The sequence below is a fragment of the Talaromyces rugulosus genome, chromosome I, assembly GCF_013368755.1.
Source record: "Talaromyces rugulosus chromosome I, complete sequence".
NCBI classification, from domain to species: Eukaryota; Fungi; Ascomycota; class Eurotiomycetes; order Eurotiales; family Trichocomaceae; genus Talaromyces; species Talaromyces rugulosus.
This window is the reverse complement of record NC_049561.1, coordinates 2,631,457-2,659,117: the sequence shown is the minus strand read 5'-3', so window position 1 is coordinate 2,659,117 and position 27,661 is coordinate 2,631,457. Positions and strand designations below refer to the sequence as shown.

General features: G+C 47.8%; 10 protein-coding genes across 10 annotated transcripts; 5 read left to right on the top strand and 5 right to left on the bottom strand.

Moving 5' to 3' along the window:
* Positions 1-326: 326 nt before the first annotated feature.
* Positions 327-2,101, top strand: TRUGW13939_00905 (uncharacterized protein; the record flags this gene model as incomplete). The annotated part of the gene is made up of 3 exons (XM_035484111.1): positions 327-565; positions 668-1,214; positions 1,268-2,101. The coding sequence occupies 3 exons, from the start codon at positions 327-329 to the stop codon at positions 2,099-2,101; spliced, it is 1,620 nt and encodes a 539-aa protein (XP_035340004.1).
* Positions 2,102-2,627: 526 nt separating this feature from the next.
* Positions 2,628-3,684, bottom strand: TRUGW13939_00904 (uncharacterized protein; the record flags this gene model as incomplete). Its single annotated transcript, XM_035484110.1, has 4 exons — positions 2,628-2,872; positions 2,941-3,365; positions 3,449-3,521; positions 3,573-3,684. The coding sequence occupies 4 exons, from the start codon at positions 3,682-3,684 to the stop codon at positions 2,628-2,630; spliced, it is 855 nt and encodes a 284-aa protein (XP_035340003.1).
* A 469-nt stretch (positions 3,685-4,153) lies between these two features.
* On the bottom strand, positions 4,154-5,513 carry TRUGW13939_00903 (uncharacterized protein; the record flags this gene model as incomplete). The annotated part of the gene is made up of 3 exons (XM_035484109.1): positions 4,154-4,487; positions 4,566-5,437; positions 5,493-5,513. 3 exons carry the CDS (start codon positions 5,511-5,513, stop codon positions 4,154-4,156), a joined length of 1,227 nt encoding a protein of 408 aa, XP_035340002.1.
* Positions 5,514-7,885: 2,372 nt separating this feature from the next.
* On the top strand, positions 7,886-10,822 carry TRUGW13939_00902 (uncharacterized protein; the record flags this gene model as incomplete). The annotated part of the gene is made up of 6 exons (XM_035484108.1): positions 7,886-8,076; positions 8,200-9,241; positions 9,318-9,470; positions 9,521-10,385; positions 10,460-10,653; positions 10,733-10,822. The coding sequence occupies 6 exons, from the start codon at positions 7,886-7,888 to the stop codon at positions 10,820-10,822; spliced, it is 2,535 nt and encodes an 844-aa protein (XP_035340001.1).
* A 423-nt stretch (positions 10,823-11,245) lies between these two features.
* TRUGW13939_00901 (uncharacterized protein) lies at positions 11,246-13,286 on the top strand (the record flags this gene model as incomplete). The annotated part of the gene is made up of 6 exons (XM_035484107.1): positions 11,246-11,316; positions 11,380-11,479; positions 11,543-11,842; positions 11,888-12,512; positions 12,665-12,948; positions 13,017-13,286. Coding segments are annotated over 6 exons (1,650 nt in total), but the record flags the coding sequence as incomplete, so codon positions are not given.
* Positions 13,287-13,586: 300 nt separating this feature from the next.
* TRUGW13939_00900 (uncharacterized protein) lies at positions 13,587-15,218 on the bottom strand (the record flags this gene model as incomplete). Its single annotated transcript, XM_035484106.1, has 1 exon — positions 13,587-15,218. The coding sequence occupies one exon, from the start codon at positions 15,216-15,218 to the stop codon at positions 13,587-13,589; it is 1,632 nt and encodes a 543-aa protein (XP_035339999.1).
* Positions 15,219-15,889: 671 nt separating this feature from the next.
* Positions 15,890-17,273, bottom strand: TRUGW13939_00899 (uncharacterized protein; the record flags this gene model as incomplete). Its single annotated transcript, XM_035484105.1, has 3 exons — positions 15,890-16,224; positions 16,300-16,606; positions 16,698-17,273. The coding sequence occupies 3 exons, from the start codon at positions 17,271-17,273 to the stop codon at positions 15,890-15,892; spliced, it is 1,218 nt and encodes a 405-aa protein (XP_035339998.1).
* A 737-nt stretch (positions 17,274-18,010) lies between these two features.
* TRUGW13939_00898 (uncharacterized protein) lies at positions 18,011-18,505 on the top strand (the record flags this gene model as incomplete). The annotated part of the gene is made up of 1 exon (XM_035484104.1): positions 18,011-18,505. The coding sequence occupies one exon, from the start codon at positions 18,011-18,013 to the stop codon at positions 18,503-18,505; it is 495 nt and encodes a 164-aa protein (XP_035339997.1).
* A 789-nt stretch (positions 18,506-19,294) lies between these two features.
* On the top strand, positions 19,295-21,089 carry TRUGW13939_00897 (uncharacterized protein; the record flags this gene model as incomplete). The annotated part of the gene is made up of 6 exons (XM_035484103.1): positions 19,295-19,485; positions 19,556-19,730; positions 19,781-20,383; positions 20,434-20,596; positions 20,648-20,770; positions 20,827-21,089. The coding sequence occupies 6 exons, from the start codon at positions 19,295-19,297 to the stop codon at positions 21,087-21,089; spliced, it is 1,518 nt and encodes a 505-aa protein (XP_035339996.1).
* A 673-nt stretch (positions 21,090-21,762) lies between these two features.
* TRUGW13939_00896 (uncharacterized protein) lies at positions 21,763-26,698 on the bottom strand (the record flags this gene model as incomplete). Its single annotated transcript, XM_035484102.1, has 9 exons — positions 21,763-22,816; positions 22,869-22,984; positions 23,053-23,103; positions 23,152-23,274; positions 23,341-24,409; positions 24,464-24,518; positions 24,579-24,824; positions 25,033-25,409; positions 25,464-26,698. 9 exons carry the CDS (start codon positions 26,696-26,698, stop codon positions 21,763-21,765), a joined length of 4,326 nt encoding a protein of 1,441 aa, XP_035339995.1.
* Positions 26,699-27,661: the final 963 nt, after the last annotated feature.

The window sequence follows — 27,661 nt, the reverse complement described above, 5'->3', positions numbered from 1 at the left end:
ATCTGCTCAAGATAATGTGTGACAATACCAAGTAATTGTAGTTGCAATAGTCGATATGGATCACAACAATACTCTAAGTAATATCGTGGGGTACTCCAGGAAATACTTACCCCACAACGCCTAAGCTAACCGTGGTAAATGGATATAGGATAGGTATAAGACGTCGACAATTTCCCAGCATGGCAACTAAGGATCCGAATCCATCCGACAATCGTTGCATGCCTCGTCATTCCAGCAGCTTCGACAGTATTGAATCATCATAGGAGTTTTTCTACTCGTACGAGCTTTAGCACAATATATCTATTATCATACCTCATTTTGTAGCTATGGCTTTTGGGATTTTGGAGCCCGCCAGCGCTGGAGATTACGTTCCGGGCACCGCTGTGCTTGAGGATGTTTCTGAGTCTTCAGATGTATCAAATCTTAAGCACGTCAAAGGTTATGGCAAGATCGTGCTCATCCCACAGCCGTCCAATGATCCAAATGATCCGCTGAATTGGCCCTTGTGGCAGCGCGATATCATTTTCGTGTTGCTCTGTTATTGTACTATCCTATGCGCGGGAGTGTGAGTCTTATCTTGCTATCGTTTGTAAATTCTTTTCCCGTTTCACTTCGCAAGTCTTGTATCCATATGTATTCCTTATATCAAGGCTGACATTGGTCATAGAATTGGCCCTGTGATATCTCCAGCAGCTCTGCTTCTGGTTGTGGAATTTAATATAAGTTTTACGAAAGTCTCGCAGCTGACCGGATACCAACTCTGTGCCATAGGAGCCTTCGGTTTCGTTATGTCGACTTTCACTCGCCTTTACGGCAAACGCCCCGTTTTTATCGTCTCTATCCTCCTCTGCCTTGTAGGCACAATCTGGTGTGGTGTCGCGAAGTCTTTTGGATCCCTTGTCGGCGCACGCGTTCTTCAAGGCATAGGAATAAGCGTGTGGGAAAGTATCATGTACTCCGCCACAGGTGATCTCTACTTTGTTCATCAGCGTGGCTCTAGAATGGCATTTTTCGGCGTATGTGCTAGTGGACTTGGAAATTTGGGACCACTAATTGCTGGCGTGGTGGCTGAGCATAAGGGCTGGCGTTGGTGTTTTTATATCCTGAACATCTTCATCGGGGTTGCCACGATTGGTATCTTGTTTTTCGGGTGGGAGATCATGTACAAGCGTCATGATCCCCAGTGTGAGACTCACACGCTGGCTATGATGAGTGTAAGCTCTTCTCTATTTCTGATTGCTTTTAATATGACACTAACATACTTTAGACCAACGATAACAAAGCCGAAAGCGTTCATCAGGAGACAATGACCGACGACGTCCCAACGTTGACTCGCAAGCCCTACATTAAGCGTCTCGCCGTCTTCAGCGGCCGCTATACAGAAAAATCCTTTCTCTCGCTGATCATTGCGCCCATCACCATTTGCATCTATCCAGCCACCCTTTGGTCGGCTGTCACCCTCTCTTTTGCCACCGCATGGCAGGTCGTTGTTTCCTTCGTCCTCTCTGAGGTATTTTCAGCGCCGCCATTTCGCCTTAGCACCGCCCAGATCGGATATATCTACGCTGGCCCCGTTGCAGGGGCGCTTATTGGCGCCGCTATCTGCGGCATGCTCTCAGATCGCGTTGCTGAGATTTGCGCGCGAAAAAACAATGGTATCTACGAGCCAGAGTTCCGCCTTTTCCTGGTCGTGGGAATCGCATTCTTCATGGGCCTCGGCTTCTTCCTCTTCGGAAACTTGATTGAAGATGGGAAATCTCCGGTCGTAGCTGCTGTGACCTGGGGTATATCTCTCGTTGGCTTCCAATTTTGTTCCACGGCGATAGGTACCTATATGGTAGACGGCTATGAGAGAATCTCCATCGAGGTCTTCATTATTTCAATGATCTTCAAAAATTTCTTGTTTTTTGGCTTTACCTTTTTCATCAACGACTGGATAGCGAGATGGGGGCCAGCGCGAATGTTCAACTGCATCGGCGGTGTCCAGCTGGGTATTTGTACGCTCACAATTCCTGTGTATATTTATGGCAAAAGATGTAGACGTGCTTTCGGCCATCATGGCGTATCTCATGAGGAGAAGCCATGTGCTCTTACGAAGTGACCTGTTTGTTAGCATATATATCTTCGCAGAGGCATCTTTTAATTTATATCAAACAATATCTGAGGCTATGTTACTTGGTACATAAACAATTCACAAAGCTAGAGGTGTTGGGGGGAATGCCCACTTAACATTCAGGTCTAGATTTATCATCGATTGCTTGTTTTAGGGCGCTGCAGTCGGGATCACCAAAACTTGTGGAGGTCACAAAAACATTGGGAAACCTATATCCATAACCTCAATGTGGGATACCAACCAGTTGACAATTCGTACGTTAAGTGAGATCAAAGAAATACCGGAGATTTGACGAAATATATATAATTGCAACTATAAACTAGTACAGCCCATGTCCATGCATGTGTTTAAGGGAGCAGAGCTATAGTCTGAATTGGTAGATAGGGTCGTAAAATTCTGTATTGTATATCAATCTGTTTCAATAATTGATGCCAAGCGGTGTGAATTAATGACAAGAGACAAATATATTGGCTTTGACGCTCGTTGAGATACGACTATCATTTTGCATAGTAAGTCAAGATGTCAATCTGCGCTGTCCCTCTTTGATATCACTGCTCAACTGCTCTCCCATCCACGACGGCTGTGTCTCACTCAACCTGTCCTCCAGATCTATAATTCTATGACCTGCCACAAAGAAAGCCTTGCCGTTAATGTCAGGTTGCAGCAGCGGTAGGAGAAGAGCATGAGCAACCCCCCACGGCTGGTTGGCTGGGAGGTCACCCCACAATTCAATTAGCGAGGGAGAGACCATGTTCGTAACTAGAGGGAGGTGGATATTAGTGGTGAATTTCACCAAGTTCTATACCATAATATTGGAGAACCCTTACTAGTCATCCATGGAGCCACGACGTTTATGGTTATGTTCTGTTTGACAAGTTGAGACCTCAATCCTCGCATAAGGCCTAGAACCCCCGTTTTTGCCGCACAGTAGAGGTACAGGGGAGGGGTATCGAGGTAGCTGGCTGCACTTGCTGTCAGGACAATCTGGCACTTTGTCTCCGGCCACTTGCTGAAGAAGTGCACAGCAAGTTTGACAGTGTAAATCGTGCCGACTAAGTTCACATCAATGCTCCCAAGGTTGGGTGGGAGGAGCCTGCCATTGGCATCAAGGCTTTCTGCGAGTAGATCTTCTTTATTCATTCCCGCGTTGGCGAGAACAGCGTGGATCATCCCGTATTCCTTGTACCCCGCTTCAAAAAGCGATAGAACATCATTCCACTTAGAGATATCCGTTCTTAGAAACACAACAGGTCTATCAAGGTGTCAGATAGGGCGATCCCAGTGTGCAGCATGGAGTAGTAGTAGTAGTAGTAGTAGTAGTAGTAGTAGTAATACCCTGGGAGTTCTTTCACAAGCTTGTTCCCCTCCTCTATGTTGAGGTCCCCTAATACAAGGTTTGCACCATGGTCTACATGTCTGTATTAGCACTAATATCAGTTCAGATTTTGGACTTGCATACCATGCGCAATCTGAGCGGCCGCGCGTCCGATTCCGCTGGCTGCACCGGTGATCAAGATAGTACGACCACGCAGGTTTTGGAGCTGCTCTTTGTCAAAAGGATAGGTTGACATATCTTGCTTATTATTTTGGGTTTTCTTCATCTACCAAGGGTCTCCAGCAGTCTATATACTTGCATTGTATTAAAACTGCTCACTAACCCCCCACATTATACCTCCCCACCCCTGCGCTGTCAGCTTCCAAGGTGGGAGGTTATGCAATAATTTGGATTTCTTGTCCACTCGATTGTGGATTTAGGGTAGTATTAATAGGCCACAAAATTAGGGTACTACGTCCGGATCCGGAGCTAACCCCCGTAACGATATTGTCGCTGTAGGATAACCCAGAAACTCTTTTCAGGTAACTACTATACAAGGATAGACCGCTAAAATGATACCTTCGTAGGAACAGTACAGTTTTCTTCAGGCAGTACCATACGTGCAGACGAAATATGGAGATTGTAAGGTGGTCGAGAAAGGAATTGATATAAAGATGGCCGGCTTAGGAAAACGAATATGTAGCATTGCGAGAGGCCCACTATGTCTACTTGGGAGTTGTATAGTGCTGTCTAAAGTCGTATTTCAACACATTGAATCCCAATGCCATTTCACGCGCCAACTTCACATCCTTCTCAGCCTTCACGCACATCTCCAGGAACTTATCTTTGCCCAGCTCGAGCACAGTTTGGGGATCGTTATCAAACATCCGACGTAAATTTTCACTTGAGATAGGGTCCACGATGTCTCTGTACTTCTGGCGTCTGACTTCGTCATAAATATCCAGGATGTCTGGGCTCGCCTGGCCAGTCCAGATGCCGTACAGGCAATCACTCAGCCCTCCGACATCCACGATGCCCCCGGTTAAACCGAGACCCCCACTAGGACGAGCAACGTCAGCATAAATCATAAACTGAAAAAGGATCAACACTGGATAATATTTTTAGGGCAGCCCTTACAATGGGTTACACAGATGCGCTGCATCAGCCGCGAGGAGAAATCTCCCCTTCCTCATCCTCTCCGCTAACCGCTGGTGAACACGGTAAGGACTAAAGTTAGCCAGGGTATATTGATCGGACGACGGGTTCCCCGGAAGAATCTTCGCAAATTTCATGGGCTGCCTCGCAGCAAGCTCCTCATGCGTGATCCCGGCCTTCTCCCCGTAGGAAACCCGCCACATTCCATCCCTGGTGATTCGTGACGCCATGTGCCAATGCTCGGAGTCGATGATGAAATTTGCATCCTCGTACCCGTACTTGTCGAAGTCGTAGTACACGTTTGTGGCGACGATCTGCTCATCCCAGGTCTTTCCAGGGAAATTCTTGTCGCCATACAGGGATCGTCGGATCTGGGAGTTGGCACCATCACATCCAATAATGTAGTCTGCTTCCAACGTGATGCCGCCTTCAGGTGTTGAGACGCCCACCCATGCGTTGTCACTATCCTGCCCGATGCTAGTAATGCGGTGGTTCCATTTCACCTCAGCACTAGGTCCACGCTCTAGGTGGCGGGCTAGGATTTGGCATAAACGGTTTAAAGGGAGACAAACAACTCGGTCTGGGTCATTCCCCAGTACATCGTTGTCGATCCCGGTTAGGTAGGTCCCGTCAAGCTTTCGCCAGCATAACTTGCGAGTAATAAGACCCTCCGCCAGGACGTCATCCAGGACACCCGCACGGCGCAGTTCGTACACAGCTGGTGTTCCGTAATGGGTTGCGCGTGGTCGGTTGTCGAGTTTTGGAGCTGCTTCGCAAACCGTAACAGACATGCCATGACGAGAAAGAAGAAGTGCCAGGAGGAGTCCTGCTGGTCCAGCGCCGACGATGATGGTCTATGAAAGAGTAATGAGCGTGAAGATCTTCACCCACGCTTTTGGGTTAAATTACCTTGAACTTCGGGGCAATCATCGCGATGGGAATGAAAGGGTCGCGTTTGGAATACTTCTTGGGTATAGAAATTTGTCAGTAACGCAACATTATTAACTCTGGAGTGTATTTAGATGTCCTTCACCTCCTGAGCTCAGGGAGCCCCTCCCTTCTCCCCACCCTAGTGAGAAAGGCTGTTATACTTCTCGGGCTCATCTACCACTGCCGTGAACTGCATGCTCCCTCCTTCAAAACTGCAGTTGATCAAGGCTACGACCATGGTGGGGTAGCTACCCCACATTAAAGAACGAGAATGAGGCTAAAAAGGCAAGAGCCTGCGCTGAAAAACTATGACTTTAGGGATATTTCTAATCATAACTTAGAAATTCATTTCATACTGACCAGAGCATAATGAGCGTGGTATCCGACACTGAGCCTAGGGTTGTCGTTGCCACATGTCTCTTCGCAGCAATAGCGCTTCTATTTCGTTACGCCCACAGCTCATACAAATGGCACAAAAAATACAAACTACCACCCCAAGTACCCGGAACTCCGATATTTGGCAACACCTTCCAGATTCCAGAAATCCAGCAAGGCCCATGGGCCAAGGGACTGGCAGAGAAGTACGGCGAGATGTAGTATAATCCCTCCCCAAGATGGGATATATAAAAGGTTGACAGAAAGGCAGGTTCACGTGCAAATTTGGGGGCAGTACATGGGTATTTCTGAACTCCTCGCGTGTGATCACAGACCTCATGGAACGGCGAGCAGCAATCTATAACTCCAGGCCACCATTCCCAATGACGCAAGAGATTATGTCAGGCGGGTCCCGGATTGTGCTCATGCCATACAACGAAAGATGGCGTCTTCTACGCAAGATTATGCACCAAATTCTGAGTTCGAAGAATCAGGATGTGTTTCAGCCATTCCAGGACCTGGAGTCAAAACAGCTGTGTTGGGAGTACCTTCATTCGCCTGACAGATGGTGGTCAGCAAATGGGCGATACGCGAACTCGGTTATAATGAGTGTTGTTTTCGGCAGGAGATCTGCCCTAGATGATCCGGATATCGTTGAGCTATTTGAGACGTTAGAGCTATTTCTGGAAAATCAGCAGCCTGGGGTCAATATTGTCGATGCATTTCCTATTCTCGCTAGGCTACCGAAGATGCTTCAATGGTGGCGACCGAAGGGAGAAGTAATATTTGAAAAGACAAGGAAGTTGGTATTAGCGATCCATTTATAATGAAATACTCTAACTTCATCCGTTTACAGGGTTTACAAGCGGGAACTCGACCGACTCGAGCAGAGAATCCGCGATGGGACCCAGCGCAGATGCTTCGGCGTAGAGTTCCTGGAAAGCAAAGATGTTCAAAAGATGGATGAAGTCCAAAAGCTATTCGTCTTCGGTTCACTGATGGAGGCTGGTAGCGATACATCACGCGTAACTATCGGGCAAATTATTGCTGGAGCCATAACATACCCAGATTGGGTGGCTAGGGCACGCGCCGAGCTCGATGCTGTGTGCGGGGCGAACGCAGAACGGCTCCCTCAATGGGAAGACCGTGTCAATCTTCCTTATATCACAGCGGTAGTAAAGGAAGGGTTTCGTTGGCGGCCGAATATTGCCGAGATTGGAGCACCGACGGCGTTAATCCAGGATGATGAGTACGAGGAGTACCGGTTTCCTAAAGGCACCGTTTTCACATGGAATGCGTGGGCAATTGCCCTCGATCCGGCTGAATATGAAGAGCCTGAACGGTTCTGGCCAGATCGATTTCTTAACGAGGATCTGGATAACCCATTGAAGGGGCATTGGGCGTTTGGGCCAGGTAGGTTGTGTGTAAATTACTGGAAAAAAACTAACATATCCTTAGGACGCCGCGTTTGTGTGGGTTGGAAGGTTGGAGAGATGAATGTGTGGATTGCCATTGCTCGTCTGCTCTACTGCTTTGATTTCCATGAAGTGCCAGGACAGCCAATAGACACCATGCGTATCCCGCAACTGACGCGCAGTACACCACAATTTGCTGCCAATGTTAAGGTGCGCAGTCCAGCTCATGCTAGGTTGATCACGAGGGACTGTGCGGAGGCAGCTCGTACCGTTTATTAAAGGGAGCCATTGCGCTGTTAGCAAATGTATGATAATATATACATGGGTACCACATCCCATGCTTCTGCGTGGCCATGGGAATATTACTGAGTACCCCGGAATAAAAAAAGAGCCATGTCTCTCACCTTGGATTAAGGTTTCCGGTTCCAAATTCCATAGGAAGGGGTAAATCTGGGGTAGAAGTGCCCTATGTGGGGTATGCTCCGTCTATGATGATTACGTATTTTCTAAGAGGTGATACTTCCCCGCATTTTCCAGAGCACCCCAGGAACGATTCCCATGTTTAATCTTTCATCAATCAACATGTCTCAAAGCAAGCGTCTACCTGGAAGGGTTGAGAAGGCTGATAAGGCTGATAAGGACCGGCGACGGTTCAAGTGCGCTACGTGCGACAAGTCCTTCAAGCGGAGTGAGCACTGTGCCCGGCACGAGTTAATGCACACCCAGGAGCGCCCTTTTACCTGTCGATACTGTACCAAGCGGTATGGTCGAAAGTAAGACCCTCTTTTCTTTTTCCTGCTAGTATTTGATGACGGGTGATTGGGGGCTTGGCGCCCTGGGGAGACGTAGAGGGAAATAGGGTTGGCCTATGACAAAAGTATGCTCATTACCCCCAGGGACCTTTTAAAGCGGCACGAGCGAAACATACATGTGGATGCGTACACGGATGAACGAGTGCAGAACGTACCATGCCAATCTCCAGCTTCTGCCTCCACGGGAAGCTCCGTGTCCGAGTTGGATAACGCCAACAACCAGCAGCATCCCACGGCCCCAGACCGTGAAATGCCGGGTTCCCCTCAGAGTAAAGCAAATAGAGACGACCAGGATTCAATCCAACGAGAGGGATTCGAGGTAAATGTATCTTCCAGTCTTAGCCCCTCGTTCATGCAGGGGACGAGCCTCTTTGATGCGCGTCAGATCGCTGGCTCTTCATTACTCCACCTTGGGGAAGCAGATACCCCTCACAGCTCGGACTCTCTGTTCTTTCAAACCCAGACGGGCGGCACACCAGGATCGCCAGCTAATGCTTTTTCAATAGAGAGGCCCATTGGTGAGGGGCTGGATGCCCCTGATAGGTTTCAAATTTACCCATCTACCTACCAGGAGCAACATCACGAGACGAGTCGGCGGACAAGGTCTGGATCTAGGCCAGCTTCTAACTTGGCAAGACAGGAGGGAGCTACTGTTGATCAAGATGCAGCAATATGGAGTGACACAGCAGCCGGAGCCGTATTGGATAACTTGGACCTCAACACCCTTAATTTACAGATGGACCTAGGGCATTCTCCCGTGGATGTATGGTCGAAAAATCCGGATAACCTGACACTGAATTTGCCTGTAATTTTGCAGGAACAGCCCGTTCCATCTCTAAAAAACATCATCGACGCAGTCGGATTTGAATGGTTGCACAACGATGCCTCGGTCCGCCTGGGCCTCTCAGGGCCACGCCTGTTCTATGTTAATGAGCTTCAAGAGTTTACCAATAGCTATATAATTAGCTTTCATCAGCACTTACCGTTCATACACTTACCCTCGTTTTCTCCAGTCAACAAATTCAATACCCCGTCTCCTCTTGCCTTCGCTATGGCTAGCATCGGGGCATTGTACCGCTTAAAACGTCGCCGCGCGCATGAGTTCTACGAACTGACCGAAAAAATGGTGCGAATTGCCAATCAATATTACCATACCATTAATTACAATGAAGGTAGAAAAACCGTAAACTAATACTTACTAGATATATTCTCCCTCGTATCTTGCTTCATATGTGCCGAGTCGATCCCCGCTTTGGTTACTACAGACGAAGATCCTACTGGCTTATTTTGCAGTATTCAGCAACAAGGAAAGTCTTGCATCTGAAATGTTCAATAGGATGGGCTTTATGATGCTGGTTCGTTGTCTACAACACTGGCAGTGGACAATGTACTAATGCATGAGTAGGAATACCAATGGCGGCGCATTGGATTACAAAGTCAAGCAAGCGACCGTAAAGGGATGTCCTGGAAAGAATGGGTTAACTACGAGACGACCAAACGGACACTATGTGCCATGTTCATTTTCAGCAACCTAATGCTCACAACCTTCAACATGACACCAGGATTCGTAATCGACCGAGACCTCATAATCGAAATGCCAGATCACGAGGAGTTATGGGCAGCGGAATCAGAAGATACTTGGACGACACTACGTCAGACCCTCATTAATAACCCCCAGCATACAATACATAGTATTTTAGAATGCATGATCCAGCCCCCAGCAACCGAACAAATCACCCGGGAATCCTACCGCATGTCCGGGTTCACAGCACTGGTTGTCATGCATGCGGTGAATGTTTACCTCTGGCACCTAAACCAACTTGCGCAATCAGTAAGTCGCTTCTCAGTAGGAATTTGGCCGCACGAAAATCTGCGTGGCGCCCTTTTGCACGCCGCAACATCGATGTTGGAGCGTTGCGAGGCAGCCCTGCAGGCTGGACGAGGAAAAGATTATGGACCCGCCTGGGGCGAGCCAGAGTATCTTCCTATTTTCAACTGCGAAGCGTTCCTACGTGTTGCGTACTCGCGACTTCTGCCTCCTTCGCACGCGTTTAACAGATTAGCACTTCTTACGGACGACCGTGGAGTTGTTACGAGGGCTGTGAAGACGTACACAAACGAGCGTCTGGAGCGGAATATTTTTGTGACGAAGGCGGCTAGGAAGGCATATGAAGGGTTCCTGGCTCCGGTGATGATTGGTGGGCTGCTAGTAAGCAAGACGGCGGCGTTTAGTTGGAGTGTGGAGCAGGCTGTTGCTGGGTGGGATAGTGGTAAGTATTGCAGGCCTTTCGTTTTTCTTTCTTACTGACAAATCAATCCACGTGGTGACTGACGTGCTATTTAGCTCTCCTCCTCACGAAGTGGATTAGCACTCTGGAGGTAGACGGGGCTGAACAACCCCCGGATAGCGATGAGCTCCAGATCGTAGATGATGTAAAGGTTCTTCTTGATGAATTAGATCTGGACAGTGATGAAGATAGCCAGAATACTTCATTAGCAGGAATGTTGGCTCGCTCATGGGCATCTTTCCTTGACGATGTACGCTACCATAATCTTGTTTCCCGCACCTCTTCTAGGGGTCTCCTCCACAAATAGTTCTGTTCTAACATTCTCATAGGTCTGGGTGTGGGGAATTACGCCACGGATGGGAGCCGTTTTAAGACTACTTGCAGTGGAATATCAGGAACAGATGGAGTGTGCACATTAGCGTTAGGACTGAGGAGACCTCGGTGTATGATTATTGTGAGATTCAATCCGGGGAGATGGAAAAGGGTAGATATTACCCTTGTTGTGATTTGTACTATTCGTATATAGCCCAGAATGATGACATCTAAACCAAAACTTCTACATTTTGTATTCGGTCAGCATACCCCAGCTTTTTGGACATCAAGTAATGAGGGGAACTAGTCGAACCAGACCCCTTGGGGTTCTGAACTCGGCCATCATGTGTGGATAACGTTGAATTGCTGGAGAAGGAGAATTCTCTCTACCATTATTACCCCCACTCTACGTTCTCCCCACCGTCAGCTAGCAGGCATATACATGTTAAGTAAGGGTCATTCACAGTGATTTCACATATTGTAAGCGACCAATCAAGTATTGTCAGTCGAACAATAATTAAATCGCAAATATGTCCGCCGAAGGTGTTACCCACAAGGAGAATGAGGTCGATGTCTTGATCATTGGAGCTGGGCCGGCTGGGTAAGTGAAAACTATACAGGAAACACTCCATGCATGAGTCCAGGGAATGCTAACAGCTTCCAGATATATGGCAGAACTATGGTTCGCTCGACTAGGAGTAAACACAAGAATTATTGACAAAAGATCCGCTAGGATATTCACCGGCCAGGCTGATGGGCTACAGGTACGGAGTATTCCACAGTCCAAAAAAACAAAAAAACAAAAGGGCCTTGCTAATGTTTAATAGCCACGGGTCCTAGAGGTCTTCGAAACCTTTGGCTTCGCCGATCGAGCGTTGAAGGAGGTAGCAGTCGGCTTTGAGGCCTGCTACTATAATCCGGATGAGAATGGGCACATTCGTCATGTGGAGACCGTTCCCGAAGGCATCCCAGGCATATCTAGGTTCAATGGATCTATCGTCCACCAAGGCCGGATTGAAACTTGGTTGATGGATGCTATTACGGAGTTTTCTGGTGGGAGAACCAAAGTTGAACGGCCGATACAGCCGGAATCACTGGAGTTTAACCCTGGTGGTGGAGAATACCCGGTGCGAGTTGTCTTAAAATGATACACGACGACTTGGCAATGCCAGACCAGTTTGGGCATACCGTGCAGAATGGGCCGTACCGACAGTTCGAAGGTGACCAAGAAACAACACCGTCATCACTACCGGGGGAGAGTCGAGAGGTCGTGCGGGCCAAATACGTGCTGGGCTGCGATGGGGCACACTCCTGGGTTGAAACAGCTCGGAATCGAGAATGAAGGCGAAACAACGGATTTTGTCTGGGGAGTCCTGGATATGGTCCCCACCACAGATTTCCCAGACATCCGTAAGCGGTGCTCTATCCACTCGAAGAACAACGGCAGCATCATGATCATCCCGCGGGAGAACCAACTTGTTCGACTTTATATTCAACTACGTGAGCTGGCCCATAATGGAGAAATGGACGAGGACAACGTATCCCCAGATCACGACAAGACGAAGACCCGTCACGTGGACCGTAACAAGGTCACGGCCAAGCAGATCCTGGACTCGGCAAGGAAGATATTGAGTCCTTATACCCTGGACGCAGCCGAAATTCACTGGTTTATGGCCTACCAGGTTGGGCAGCGCGTGGCCTCAGCGTTCGAGAAGCAAGAGCGTGTTTTTATCGCAGGGGATGCATGCCATACACACTCGCCCAAGGCCGGACAGGGAATGAATGTGTCCATGATGGGTACCTTCAACCTTGCATGGAAGATCGCCTATGTGGCCAAGGGATTCGCACATCCGAGCATATTGTCCACTTATGAGTTCGAGCGCCGGACTGTAGCCCAAGATTTGATCGCATATGGCCATAGGTTATCTCGTCTTTTCTCATCTAAACAGGCGAAATCTCCACCCAGGAGTTCCGTCGTGTCATAGAACAAGGAGCTGCTTTCACGACAGGTTGTACAGTGAACTACGATCGGTCTATTCTCATGGATAAACCCACTGATAAATCTCGCGAGACGCCCTATCACAGCTCCCTGGCGAGCCGGCTGAGCATTGGTATGCGGGTTCCAGACGTAAAACTCGTCATGGAGTCTGATGGACGGCCATGGTTCTTCAACCAGCGTCTCCTCTCAACAGGACAATTCCGGGTCGTTGTCTTTATCGGTGATTATACTAGGGTAAACAATCTGAGAAAGCAGATGTACGAGATCGGCGACTATCTTGGGGGTCTAACAATTTTATCAAGCGGTTGGGATCATGCTGGCACTCTATAGTTGAACTACTTCTCATCCACGCAAGTCCACAGGTCAATGTAGAGTGGGATGATTTCCCCTCAGTCTTCCGTCAGCGCGACGATCGTGGTGTAGTGGATTACTGGAAAATCCTGGCTGATAGACCTTGCTTCCATGACGAGACGGGTCATGTCTACGAGCAATATGGGATCGATAAAGAGGTCGGAGCTATTGTTGTCCTAAGACCAGACGGGTATGTTGCGAAGGTGGCAGAGCCTACTATCGTAGGTATACAGGAGGTGGAATATTGATTTGCACGTTTCCTAGTCCTTTCGTAGCCATCCGTCAAGGCAATTGATCTCGCCCATAAACCATGTCTTAAATACTAGGTGGACTAGATAGTATAACTATGTAGAAGACAATCGCAAACAATACTTTTCTCGGCGTGTATGCTTCGTGTAAGACATATATATAGTCTTTGTATTATTTCTATATTCAAGTTTGACTGGCTAGGATTGGTAAAAGATAAACACCAGTACAGGGTGAACAATCAATTCTCTTCCTTTAAAGCTAACTGCATGGGCCTATATATCAGAAGGTACTTTGATCTTCAGCCTCTCCATCACGTTATGCCGATACCACAAGCTCCTGTACCGTTTACCGAACACATAGACTGGAATAGTAGTCAGAATGAGGGCAGCACTAATACCCCCAAAAATGTAGAACGGATCCGCTGGCCCACCACTTGTAACCCAGTCGTTGATGAAGTAGCTATACCCAAAGAAAAGGAAGTTCTTGAACATGACATTGGCTACAAAGATCTCGTTGCTCATGCCACGGAAGGCGTCAATTGCGTAAGACGAGCAGGGTCCGGTGACGAAGCAAATGCCGACAATGGTAAGTCCCCACATGAAATCAATTAGATAAATGTTTCCTGTAGCCTGTGAAAGAGAGCCGAAACTACATAGACCGGCAGTCAATGATAGTCCAAAGGCGACTAATGGAAGGCGGAATTCAGGCTCGTAGATGCCGTTGTTCCGCTTTGTCATTGCAACAATGACACGGTCTGTCGTTAACGCCACTAGAACACTGCCTATGATGCCACCAAGAAAGGGACCCACAGAGAGGTACCCAACCTCCGCAGTTGAGAGTGAGTATGGTAGCACGGAGAATAGTTGGGCCACGGTGTATGATATGGCGACGTAGAATGATGTGACGATGCCTGTAGTGGTAACAATCCAGAGTGCGGCAACGTTTGTGAGACAGAGGAATGGACCCAAGAGAAGCGTGAGAAGGCTCTCGTTGCTGTAAACACCAGTACAGATTGCCATTTCCTGCCAGAATGTTTTAGCCGGAGGTGGCGAGTGTAAAGAGACAGTGGCAGACTCGATATGCTCAGGCGTTGGACTACTTTTCTCACTTTCTACGGCATCGAGGGATGGTTGTTGATGGAAGCTCGGAGCACGTATATAGGTAGTTTCAGGCGTGAAGAAAAAAAGTAAGATCGCCTGGAAGCCAGAGAAAGCTACTAAGAGGTGGAAGAGGTAATGCCAGCCGAGATTAAGCGTGACTGGCCCAGTAATAATAGAGCTCATGTTTGAAACGCCTGTCAGGGTGAAGGCGATGACATTAATCCAAAACCCGCGCTCATGGACATAAAAAAGGTCGCCAATAGTCGTGAAAGTGAGCGATTCGTATGAAGCGAACCCGAGGCCCTGGATAATTCGAGCAGCAAGAAGGGTGTTGTACGTTTGACTGAAAGATCCGATGATACTCCCAACGAGGCATGCAAGTGATGAAAACAAAAATACAGGTCGCTTTCCATATTTTGTAGCTAACGCCGAAGTTAACGGACATGACGCTCCAGCAACAACAGTGTTGTACCCTGTGAGAAGGGTGATGTCAGCCAGTGGCCGCTGCAGCTCCTGCGCAAGGACCACAATGCTGGTACTAAGCAGAGGGCCAACAGTAGCTGCATTCAGACAAGCTCCCAAAACCAGAATTGCCACTATGGTGACTTTCTTGTAGTACGCCCAATTCAGAGGATCGTTAGGATCATTGGATGGTTGGGGCGTGAGAATAATATGCTTGTGTCTTCCGGTGCCTCGCTTAACCTGTTCATCGTTTCCCCTGGTCTGCTGGTTGATCTCAGTCAACACTACAGTCCCAGGAACTTGGTGCAAGCCTGCCCGGTCGTTCAATATCCCTAGCCCCATGGTGACGAAGTTTTCACACAGATAATGCTGGTTCTAGAAAACGAAGGAGAACGAGGGGCACAGCAAAACGAGCAGAGGGGAAGGTAAACCCTGAATCTGCAACCCAAAAATCCCTGACATGGAGACTATTATATTCCATAAACTGGGGAAATAGCTTTGTTGAGCATGTGGAGGAGGAAAATCCGGGGGCATTGGCATTGGCCGTACCCCAGACGATCTAGGTATTAAAAAGTCTAGATTATCAGCCACGAACTGTCTTCTCTTCTACATTGGGACTTTATTGACTGGTCCGTGCACCCCACTCATATCCTCAACGAACTCGTCTTGGAGGACAGTAAAAGCAAGAGCAGAGGGAGCACGTTATCTCTCGTGTAGTGTTTCCAACGCCAGTAAAAGTGTTTAGTACCATGACCCTTTGGTCTCAAAATTGCAATTTGCACGGCATAGTCACATTCCTACAGATATATCAACGTTTCAGCGACGTGGGGGATGTGGGGGATGTGGGGTGTCCTAAGTACTCAAACCGGGTTTATGTGGACTATGGCTTTTGTTTCTGAAGCAGATGAATTACTGTAATAGATGAATGGAGTATTATATTGCTCCTGCCCGTTTTTCTGCATTACAGACAAACGAGAATTATCCAGTTCAGTTAATGTAATATAAAAACTACTTCATTTCTGATAGTGCTGCTGGAAGTCATACTGTAAGCTGTCCATCCCACTCCGCTGCAAAGCCGCGACCTCGGGGTCCGTCTCTGCCTTCTTGCACATTTTCAAAAACTCGCTATCCTGCATAGCGGTTTCCGGATCCTGTTCAAATAACAGTCGGATATTGCTACTCGACACTGGGTCCACGATATTGCTATACTTTGACCGGCGGATATTGTCGTAGATGTCAAGGATGCTGTCATCGGCCTGTCCTGTGTATATACCCGCTAAACAGTCGTAAAGCCCGCCCACATCCACAATTCCGCCTGTCAATCCTAATCCTCCGAAGGGGTTACACACTGCAATTAAACATATATTTGTTAGATAACACGAGCAAACCGACTTGGAAATTGGATGACCAGGACAGTACTTACAATGTGCAGCATCAGCAGCCAAAAGGAACCGCCCAACCCTCATTTTTGCAGCGAGCCGCTGGTGGACCTTATAAGGGCTGAAATTCACAATTTTGTAATTCTCAGGATTAGGATGTCCTGGTAACATGGCCTTAAACTTCGAGGGCTGTCTGGCCTTGAGCTCATCAAAGCTAAGACCTGCAACCTCGCCGTATGTGACGCGCCACAGTCCATCATTTGATATCCGTGCAGCCATATACCAGTGTTCTGGGTGGATGATGAAATTAGAATCCCGGTTGAAACCATGCTTCTCAAACGGGTAGTATGTCTAAGGATAAAGGAGTTCTATTAGCTGGCCTGTTCTTGGATATGATGCGCCCTGTGATCTAGTCTGGCCACCGCGTAAAATTGTAACATACGTTCGTAGCAACAATCTGCTGCTCCCAGGTAAACCCTGGGAAAGCCAAATCTCCGAACAGCGAGCGGCGAATCTGACTATTGGCACCATCGCATCCAACAATGAATTGCGCTTCGAATTTCTTCCCGCCATCGGATGTTTCAACATCCACCCACGCCTTCTCTTCATCCTGACCTAGCCCAATGACTTTATGAGAATAAAATACCTCCACATGCGGCAATTGATTAATATGCCTTTGAAGAACGTGGTTCAGCTTATTCAAAGGAAGGCAGATCATCGGGGTCGGGCCCGCGTCTTTGCTCCCCGGGGCAGCCATCCCAGCCAGGAAGTCACCGTCAAGGTTTCTCCAGCACACTCCATTCGGTACAAATGAGCCCTCGATTTTCATATCCTCGAGGATTCCAGCGCGGCGCAGCTCATACACGGCTGGTGGGGAGTAATGCGTTGCGCGGGGACGATCGTCGAGGGACTCGGCAGCTTCTAGGACGCGCACGGGGATGCCCTTTTTACCTAGCATTAGGGCTAGTAGTAGGCCACTGGGGCCAGCACCGACAATGAGAACAAAAGGGCGAGACATCAGGATGATATGCACTATTGTCTGTGTGAGGTGCGGGACGTTGGAATATGTACTCTTCACCATGGAACCCAGATGTAGGTATTTTAGATTGACTAACTATCATTGACGTTGACGCTCGACGTCTATACCACGAGTGGGGGTTTCCATGCACCCCACATGGATGATTGGGGATATTTCAGTTTTGGTAGATATCTAGTAAGTCGAGCCGATGACCACCTACAAAATATTTGAAAGCTACAATAAAGGCCTTCGTGCTGTGTTGACCGCTTGTTGTCTTCAATGTTGGGAGGCTGGATCTTGAAAGTAGTGAAGCTGGGAATCAGCTTTGATATATGATTCCATCAATTAACTTTGGTGTAACGAATTAGCAACTTTTTAATGCTCTCCTATATATCTATCTTGATCATATTTGTATTCTAGATTATTGGTGGTAATTCTTTGCTAATTCTTTGGGACACTTTGATGTCGGGTGTCTTCAATGTCTTCTATGATCTCTTTTTAACTATCTATTTCATATCCCTTGATATCTCTTTTGAGCTCTATCTATTGAACTATGCAATTAGTAGATTGATTGAATTGTGGAATTAGTGTACTCCATTAATAGACTCGGGAATTGATTGAAGCATCATTAGCCGACTATAGGTACAGGAAAGAGCCCGCTATGCCATCTACTATCTTTATCTTACCCAGTCCTGTTCCCGCCACCTTTTTACATATATACCATCGTACTACTCACGATGACTACGCCAGGGATTCAATACTCGGGGCTGAATGCCACATTCAAGGGCATTCAGCGTGACGACAACTATGTACCGGCTCATCAATTCCGAGGAATTAAATATGCCAGTGTCCCAGAGCGTTTTGAAAATCCCAAGCCTGTGAATACCTTCGATGGAGCTGTGGGAGCAATTGCAAATGCGTTCAAAACGAATAAGAAATGGGGCACCCAGCTTCGCAAGATGTATCGAGTCGTGGCCGATCGGCCAACAGCTGCGAAGCTCGGGGCTCTGGATTTGGTGAATGATGTGCGGTATAATCTGTGGAGGCCCTCACCGACAAACTACACACAGCAAACAAGTGTGTTTATAAATACGTGGTTGACCAGGCTAATCCTTGGCAACCATCTAGTCGGTCACATCACGCAGTCGACTTACTGTTCCTCTTCGATGGTGTCAATCTATCTTTCAATCTTCGTCGCCAACAAAGTTGGGCAAGAGATGCGACAGCGTTAGATCCAATTCGTTAATGGTGATGGACCTTGGCCTGCTAATCAAAGATTTGCCTTCGGACCTCTGGATGAGTGCAAGGAAATCGATGAAGCGCAGTTTGCTCTTCGTCGCAGAGTTCAGCATTGCAAGGCACCCAAGGAGGCTGGCAGCTATGTTTACCTGCCTATTACCTTTTCTTTAACAACCCGGCGTACCAGCCTGTTGAATTAGAATATTAAAGTATACAATTAGAACAATGTATCATAGTATGGGCACGTTTATCGACGACCGGGTCAGTAAATTGGATAGCCCTATTATTAACCGGCCTGAAAATCAATTCGTGGTCAACTTCATCAACTTTAATATTTCTAGACTCAAAACTCGCATTCTTCCCATTTCGGCAGTTGAATCGGATCCGCATTGATTTCGGTCTTAGGGTTATTCGTCACTTTACACCACATGAATATATTAGTCCCCCACATCTACTGTTACTCAGACCTGACTCATGTGGGGTTGAAGCAAGCCTTTTTTGCGAAACCTCCGCTTTGCCAATTTCTATGGCAACCTGGACTTTCGGGCACCTCACAACTGGAGCCCAGCTGCTGATGGATTTCCGAGCTATAGCCGTGTTTTTCCGTCCTGCTTTGATGGCTTCTTTTCTTCTCCTTCGCTGTAGTTGTTTTATTGACCCCACAGTCTGGCTGTTGAAGTATATAGGAGTCTTGCAGCCCCAGAAATTGTGTACTGAGACAACGGATAGATCTATTACTTGTTCCTTACTTTGACTCGTGCCTTCTGGCTCATTGTATCACTATGCCTTCAACCTATTCCCTGTCGGACCCCCAGGAGTACCAGAAAATCTTTCACTGGGCTGAAACGCAAAAGGATGCTACCATCCCATCCTTCAGCACAAGACGTAATGACCCTTATGAGGTATCCTCTTCTTATCATTCTCACACGCTGGCTGTACACACTAACCATCATATAGTACCAAGCCGGATTTGGTAATTCGTATGTATTCACGCCACCTAATATCTAGCACTTCAACTGGTTAATGTAGTAAACATGAAATAGCTTCATCTCCGAAGCGATCCCTGGCACAATTCCCCATGGACAAAACAACCCTCGCAATGTGCGATTTGGTCTCTATGCCGAGCAGATGACGGCCACAGCTTTTATTGCTCCACGCCACTGCAATAAGAAGGCGTGGTTGTACCGCGCCCGTCCAGCTGTCGCTCACCATGGTTTCGTATGTACCTCAACCCGGTCTCCAGCTTACCGGGCTAACGTCTCCTACAGATTGGACTCCCTGATAACAAAGACACCGAGTCAAACTTTCTTCCCTTGAACCCACGCATCCACGTCTCCCCCACGCAGCTAGCATGGCACCCATTCGACATTCCTGAGACTGGAGAAGTCGATTTTATCTCAGGCCTGAAGACGGTCGCTGGCTCTGGCGACCCAACCTTACGGGAAGGCCTTGCAACACACGTCTACACTGCCAACAGGAACATGAAGAAGAAAGCCTTTGTAAACTCCGATGGCGAGTTCCTAATCGTCCCACAGCAAGGCGCGCTAGACATCCAAACCGAATTCGGACCGTTATTCGTGCAACCCGGCGAGCTAGTCGTCATCCAGCGCGGAATCAGGTTCAGCGTCCAGCTTCCGGACGGCCCTTCACGCGGATATATCCTCGAAGTCTGGGGTACGCAGTTTGAGCTCCCTGAACTTGGACCTCTCGGTTCTAATGGACTTGCTAATGCTCGGGACTTTTTGAGTCCTGTTGCTCGGCATGAGATTGCTCAAGAGCCGTGGGAGATTATTTACAAACTTGGTGGGAAATACTTCAAGAGTACACAAAACCATAGCCCGTATGATGTTGTGGCTTGGCATGGAAACTATGTAAGTTGCTTTGAGCTCGTGGATGAGACAAATCTGCTAATATGATTCAGGTGCCTTATAAATACGATCTGACCAAGTTTGTGAATGTCGGATCCATTTCTGTAGACCACATTGATCCGTCAATTTTCTGTATTCTAACGGCGAAGTCGCGCGATCCCACGGCGCCTTTGGCTGATTTCCTGACTTTCTCGCCTCGGTGGGATGTTGCATCGCGTGAGTCTGCCCTATTACTTTTATTCAATGTACTTTCTCTAATGAGACCAGACACATACCGCCCTCCTTACTACCACCGCAACGCAGCCTCCGAGCTAATGGGCCTAATCTACGGCGACTATGGCGGCCGCTCAGACGCCTTCAAGCCTGGCAGTGTGTCTTTCGAATGTGGCAGTAAGCCTACCTAGACACTTTATCCTACTCCTTGAGCAAGCTAAATAATGAAATAGTGGTCCCCCACGGTGTCGCCTACGAAGAATTCAAGGAAGCGACTGAGAACGTACCTTCTGTGATGCAAATATTCAAGGCATCGATTGCGTTCATGTTCGAGTCTAGCCGTCCATTTACCATTACCGACTACGCGTGGAACAGCGAGAAGAGACACGAGCATGAGCCAAGAATGTGGGATAATCTAGTAGATAACTTCTCTAAGCATGCTAAGGAAGTTGAGGAGATTCTGGCTAAGAAGCCTAAAGGGTTGGCTATTTCTTAGGCTGGGTTGAGTAAAATTTTAGGTGTATATTTGTGTTTAGAATGTCCAGTGATAGTTAATACCAACTCATTCTTGTTGTTTAAATATCATGGAATAGCCAGCCACTCTATTTCAACTGGTATACTTCCTGATATAGTCACAAGGAGTCACTAGAATATCAATTATCTATGACTAAAAGGATAAATTTGTCGAAACAAAAACATCATATCCCTAGCCTAGTGAAAATATTGGAATAGACAATTTCTGAAAAGCTGGACAAGTACATCATTAAAATATGTCTCGTGAAGTATAGTAGCGTCTAGTTTAAAATCGCCTGCTTAATCACAATATATTCTGCTACTTATCCTACTATACTAAAGATTCGCATTTCAATACATAATAACCGATCCTAAGAGAATCTAGTATGTACTAGGGTACGGAAAGGACATGTGATGAAGTGCTATACCATATATTGAGTATTTTATACTAGGCTGTCTAATGCTGCGAATGTTGAACCTAATGTGGACTTAGCAAGCATTTAAATATCTTGGCAAGTTGACTTCCTTCACTACGCAAGTCGTGCTACGAAAGTCGGACGAGTAAGTTATGCAAGGCCAGTTATTTTTAACATAAATATACAGTAAAATTTATGGCATTGTAATTGCAACGCTTTAAAAACCATATTAGTCATTCGTCATGATACGGTATTTTGACCCTCCGATGTAAATAACGTGTCACTAATTATCCGCAGCACCCTACAATACTCCTGAACATTCCATTTCCCCACTTCCTCAAGTTGAAACCCAACATTCATGAATGACCTGCGAGCTGCACCGAACGGATCGCTGTATTCGGCACCGCTGAAGCAAACGGGACCCCCATCTCGGATGAATGCAGCGGCCTCACAAGCGGGGGAAGATACGACTGCGTGAGGGAGATGTGAATAAAAGCCCAAGGTCTCGACTTGGGTCCAATCCACTTCTTCGAGTAGGTTGTAGCTTCGGCGGTCATCCGCGTTATAGGTTGGAGATATGAAAAGATAAAATCCTAGGACTAGAGCCGCATTAAATAATGCCATTTCGGTATGTAGCATGACGCCATCGGATTTACGATGATGGCTAATGATCACGAACATCTGAGCCGCATGCAGGCAGGCGCGACGAGCACCAGGGGACGCTGCCCATGGCCTCAAACCTTCAACAGCTATCTTCGCTGCTTCAGGACCATTGCGACCAGCCGCATCCTCAATTATTCCAAGATCAGCTGTAAGCTGGAGGCATTGAAAATGCCATAGAATCAATGAATTCGTATTTCCAGCCTTGAGCTCTGGTTCATAGACATGAAAGGCCGAAACTAGGCAGTATCCAAGTTGCAGATCAGTGTTGTTGACTGTCTTCTCGCGCGATAGGGTGGCATAGGATGGAGTCTGAGATCCAGGCTCAAAATGCATCTGGCTATCCAACTGGCGATGAGACCTAACAATATGAAGCCAGATTACCGCCAGAGCTGTTTGAAGCCCGATTCCTGTGAGTCCGCCTGGGAGGTTGTGTATATTGAGTACCATAGAAGATGCTTCGCTCCATGGGTCTCCCGGCTCAATGAGAAATTTCCACTTACGAGACGTGTGGGCATTGTATAACTCATCATTGCACATAAGTGGGATGTGTAGCTCCGCAGGAGACAAAATAGGCGAAGTACCTAGCATGTGTGCTGAGTACACGTCAGTCAGAATCAGACAGGCTGTAAGACTGATTAAACATTAGAAGTTGGTTTAGTCGCCGTTTAGGTAGAGATACTCACCGTTGCGCAGACTGAATGCGAGACCATGCCTTCCACGTAATATCATTATCTCCCACGGCTTCTATTAGGCTAGAGTTGTAACTGCATGTACCGAATAGTCCTCTTTTATACGACAACTTTATGGGTTAAAGTTAGCCTGTGTCATAGTGGATGTGCTGAATGGCAGCAAATGGGAAATTCTGACAGATAAGGCCTCCTCGTATAGTGCCTGCCGTTGTTCCTCAAAGGCCATTTCCTGCTCATCTGTCAGTATCGTTTCAAGGGTAGATGGGACGCAACTCACGGCTGTTGACGCTGCGATAAACAAGACTAGGCAAGCGCTGCCCAGGACAGTTAAGACCTCCGGTCCTGGGCAGTGGCGGAGGCTTTGGGATGTGAGTTCTGTTCTGCAATGGCGAATGGCACCCTAAAAGGCTCAAATTATTTAGTAGGTTCAATACTGCGAACATAAATAACTGGAATAGCAACTCACCGGTAGATAATCTGCAATAAACCTGCGAGATGCTTCTCGGTTGAGGATCATCATACCCACTAAACACATCGGAAATAGCAAGATACTAGGAGTATCGCGGGCCTTGAATGTGCCGGGATGCACAAATGGCAGATGAACCTGAAATTGACCAAAGTACATATCCAGATAAAGGTCTAGAATGTCGGTAGGAGGCGGTTCACCATTGAAGGGCCCGTAGGAGGGTGGGAAGGCGCTGTAGGAATTATCCGGTTGCCTCACACTGGCAGAAGCGTAACGGGTCATAGTTTGAGCCAAGCGGTCCCGACAAGCCTCTGTAAGTTCCCATGGTGACCCAGTCGGCCGTGCGCTTCCCAATGCCTTTAGTGAAGTTGAGGAGAAAATGTTATCTTCGGGGTGGAGAAGAATGTCATCCCAACAGACAAAAGACGGCGAGAGCGTGGCTCTCCGACGCCGTGTAGGCCAGAGCCGTCGTACCTGCTCAAATTGTTCGTTTGATATTTTATCCTTCTGGAGATGGGTGAGCCGGTGTTCTCCGGAGGCTTGTGGTGTCAAGAGTACACCATCTAGCAAAAAAGAGCTAAAGTCCACATTTTGGGGCATCATAAGGGACACTTCGTCGGGTACAGATGGTTGCACCATATTCAGGGACGGGTTTATATGTGGATCAAACGGATCAAACGGCTGCCGGGAACTGGGTATAGTTGTTGGTTGTGATAAATGCTGGTCGTCCCTCGATTCCGGGCCATGAGTATTCTCGGCATATTCTGGCAGAGCTTGACTATACCGGATACCGAGTCCCGGAATATCGCTGATATTCGTTGAATTCCATTCATCATTCACTGAGTCGTTCACAATGGGGCCTTGTGGAGTCAGACATTGAGGCTCCGTGTTCTTATTAGCATTAGAGGGAGATCGTCTGACTGATGTATCGCCCTCGTGAGAGTCGACATCTAGCTGCGGAATAGCCACCTCCAGCATGTCATCCACTTCAGGAGACCTTTGCGGACTAGCTGCGGCAGGTTCTTCATCTGCTGAATGAGAATGCTGGATATGTCGGTTCAAAACATCGCTTCGAACGATCTAGTCAGCTGGGCACACTTAACTGCTGGGATAATATATGTACCTTCTCGCGTATGACCTGCCGCAATACTTGCATTTAAACGGTCGTTCTCCCGTATCTTCCAACATTTATAGTTTCAGCGTGACGCCTTCCAGAATGGGGTCGGACAGATACTTACGGGAGCGTTGATGGCGTTTCAAGTGCTCGACTTTGGAAAAAACACGATTACACTTAAGGCATTTCCGAGCGGCGACATCATGATTCTTCATGGCGGTATAGACGGTATGAAGTTGGACTGGATAGGGCGTGGGGGAGAGAAGGCAGAAAAAGTGCGGAGAGGATGTCAGAGCCGGGGAGAATGTGGGGATGCGATACCGACTGTCGTCACCATCGTTCCGGTTGTAGTGGATTAGACTGCGGAGGCCTATAACGTAACTAAGTCCTAACTTACGTATGAACTCCCATTAGGTGTACGCATGCTGGCTTCTTAGGACGTGCATACAATACTGAATATATGCACGTTGCTACTAGACAAATATTCCAGCTCTGACAAACACCCTGTACCCGGTAGAGAACTATACACATGAGCCCCCCAGTATAACCCCAAATTTATTGCTCCGCAATGCCCTTACTCTCAGCCTCCTTCCAAGCTCGCTGGATCAATTCGGCATAGTGTGCCGATCGTGGTGTAATCTCACAGGAAAATGGATTAGGGATGCTGAGGAATCCGCGCACCATGCACGTTGTAGGCTCCAGCAACCGGCCATTCAACCCTTTCTTTTTCTGAATATCAAACCCCCAGAGTGTACGCGCAACATTGATGAACAGGGATCGCTCTGCGACATGCACACCTGGACAAACGCGCCGGCCAGCGCCGTAGGTAAAGTGATCGCGGGCATACGGATCAGAAATGTTGATGTACTCTGCGGCCGATAGGGTATGACTCAGGTATCGCTCCGGCTGGAACTTTTCAGGGTTAGGATAGAGGTCCGGGTTTCTATGGATTGCCCTGGATTGATGGTAATGAGGAAATGCAAGCACTGCCAGGGTCGGAGAGACTTACCACCAGTTCAATATCACGACAGATCCCTTCGGGATAAAATACCCATCATACCAGTCATCTTCACTTGCGGCATGCATCATGCCAAATTTATTCACGGGCCGCCATCGGAAAGTTTCCTTGATCATCGCCCGGATGTAGGGCAGATTCCGCTCATCCTCCCATGTTGGCAGACGATCCAACCCCACCACTCGGTCCAGTTCTTCCTGGGCCTTTTTCACTACTTCCGGGTTCAGGGCCATAGCAAGTAACCAATTATTTAGTGTCGTTGCCGTTGTCTCGCTTCCAGCTTCCACTAACCCCCCGCATGTATACGCAGCTGCTAGATTGTCGATGCCCGCCTTCTCGGGATTGTTAAGATAGAAGGACTTACAGAAGCAGTTCGGCGCCGTGCCTTGGTCAACACGCTTCTTAAGATCCTCCCACAGGTCTAAGTATACTCGTGAATCATGTTCGAACACCCGCTGCCCAAAGCTCTTCCAGTTACCTAATAGCCATTGAGGCATGTACTTGAGGCTTGGAAAGCTGTCGACAGCATGCGCACCCGGGGCAGTCATTTCTGTCAGATTATCAAGAACACTGTAGATCTTGGTAACCAACGGGTGTTGCCACGAAGGTAGTCGATATCCGTAGGTAACGTACATAATGACGCTAGAGGAGTACCGGCGATTGTGCTGGTAGAAATCATCTGGAGTCTGAAGCAGATCAAAGATCAGTTGCAGTGACTCGAAGTCCTGTATTGGTTGGTAGCTGACGGCCGCTTGAGAGTTCAAAAGGTTGTGACTGAATTTGCGAATGCCTCTCCATTGTGGCCCGTATTCCATGAAGAGCTGCCGCCGACTGGCACTTGCCACGTCTTGGGCCAGAGGAAGCGGTGGACGGGAGGAATAGACACCGGACTTCTTGTCCATCAACTCTTTCACTGCCTTCGGAGACGACAGCCATACGTAGTCACTTCCACCAATTTTTGTATAGAAGACATCACCGTACTTCTTAAACCACCGTTGGACTTTCTCCGGGACCAGGTCTGAGTCGGCTAGATCCAGCATATTGCCAATGAAGGGCAGTCCCCGAGGGCCTGGTGGCAGGCTCTTTCGGCGAGAGTCCGTGAATATAGTTGGCACAAGGTAAATGTAGACTGAGATTATGCCAACGATAGAGATAAGGCCGATTGTGGCCCCGAACTTGAGATTGCCGCCATAGCCAGGCAGCATAGAGGGGAGTTTGTCAACAACCATTTTTTGGGATGGAAGATGGAAGAGATTCAAGTCGAAGGAGACCTATTGTAAGGTTAAGCACATCCATCCGCCTTTTGATATATGTCTTCCCGTGGTACAGTCAACTTGTGTAAGGGATGCCCCCCGTATTCCCCCACACCCCACCACTTGCAGTGATGGAGAAGAGGTACATAAAACTAGTTACATCTCTCAACAACACAATAGCGTTATATCCACACGGTCTTACGAGTTTATTCTTTGATATGGAGAGAATTACTGAATTCCCCCACCCTTCCTTGGGCGTTGTGCGAGGTTGGACCTCGCCTTCCACCCGTCAATTTCTAGGTATTCGGTATGCTACCCTGACCGGGAAATGGGCGCCCCCTGACCCCAAAGGGATCGTAAATGCCACAAGTCTAGGGTATTTCATCTGCATTAGTGATGGCGAGAAAGTCCTGATGACCACAGCCCCTATGTCCCATCTCCATCAAACGGTATCGACATTGAGTTCAGTCACATTCAAAAAGGACTTCCGCTTCCTTAGCTGAAACAGTCTGACACCGAATGCCTCAATTTAAACATCACAGGGCCAAAGGATGTCTTAACAGGAGCCAACCTGCCTGTGATTGTCTTTATCCACGGAGGAGGATTCGCGATTGGCTCCAACTCCTGGCCGCAGTATTATTTTCAGCGTATTGTTGAGCTTTCAGTAGGACGGCAACTGCCGGTAATTGGGGTGACCATTAAGTATGATTAATCAGCACTATGGTAATTCGTACTGACGGGTGTTTGCAGCTATCGCCTCGGAGAATTCGGGTTCTTAACATCAAAGGAGTTGGTTTCCCACGGCTACAAACGCAATAATGGGCTTCACGACCAACACACTGCCTTGTTATGGATAAAGAATCATATTGCCGGGTTCGGAGGCAATTCTGATAATGTAAACGCTTGTTGGTGAGTGTGCTAGTGGAAGTTTGTTATATC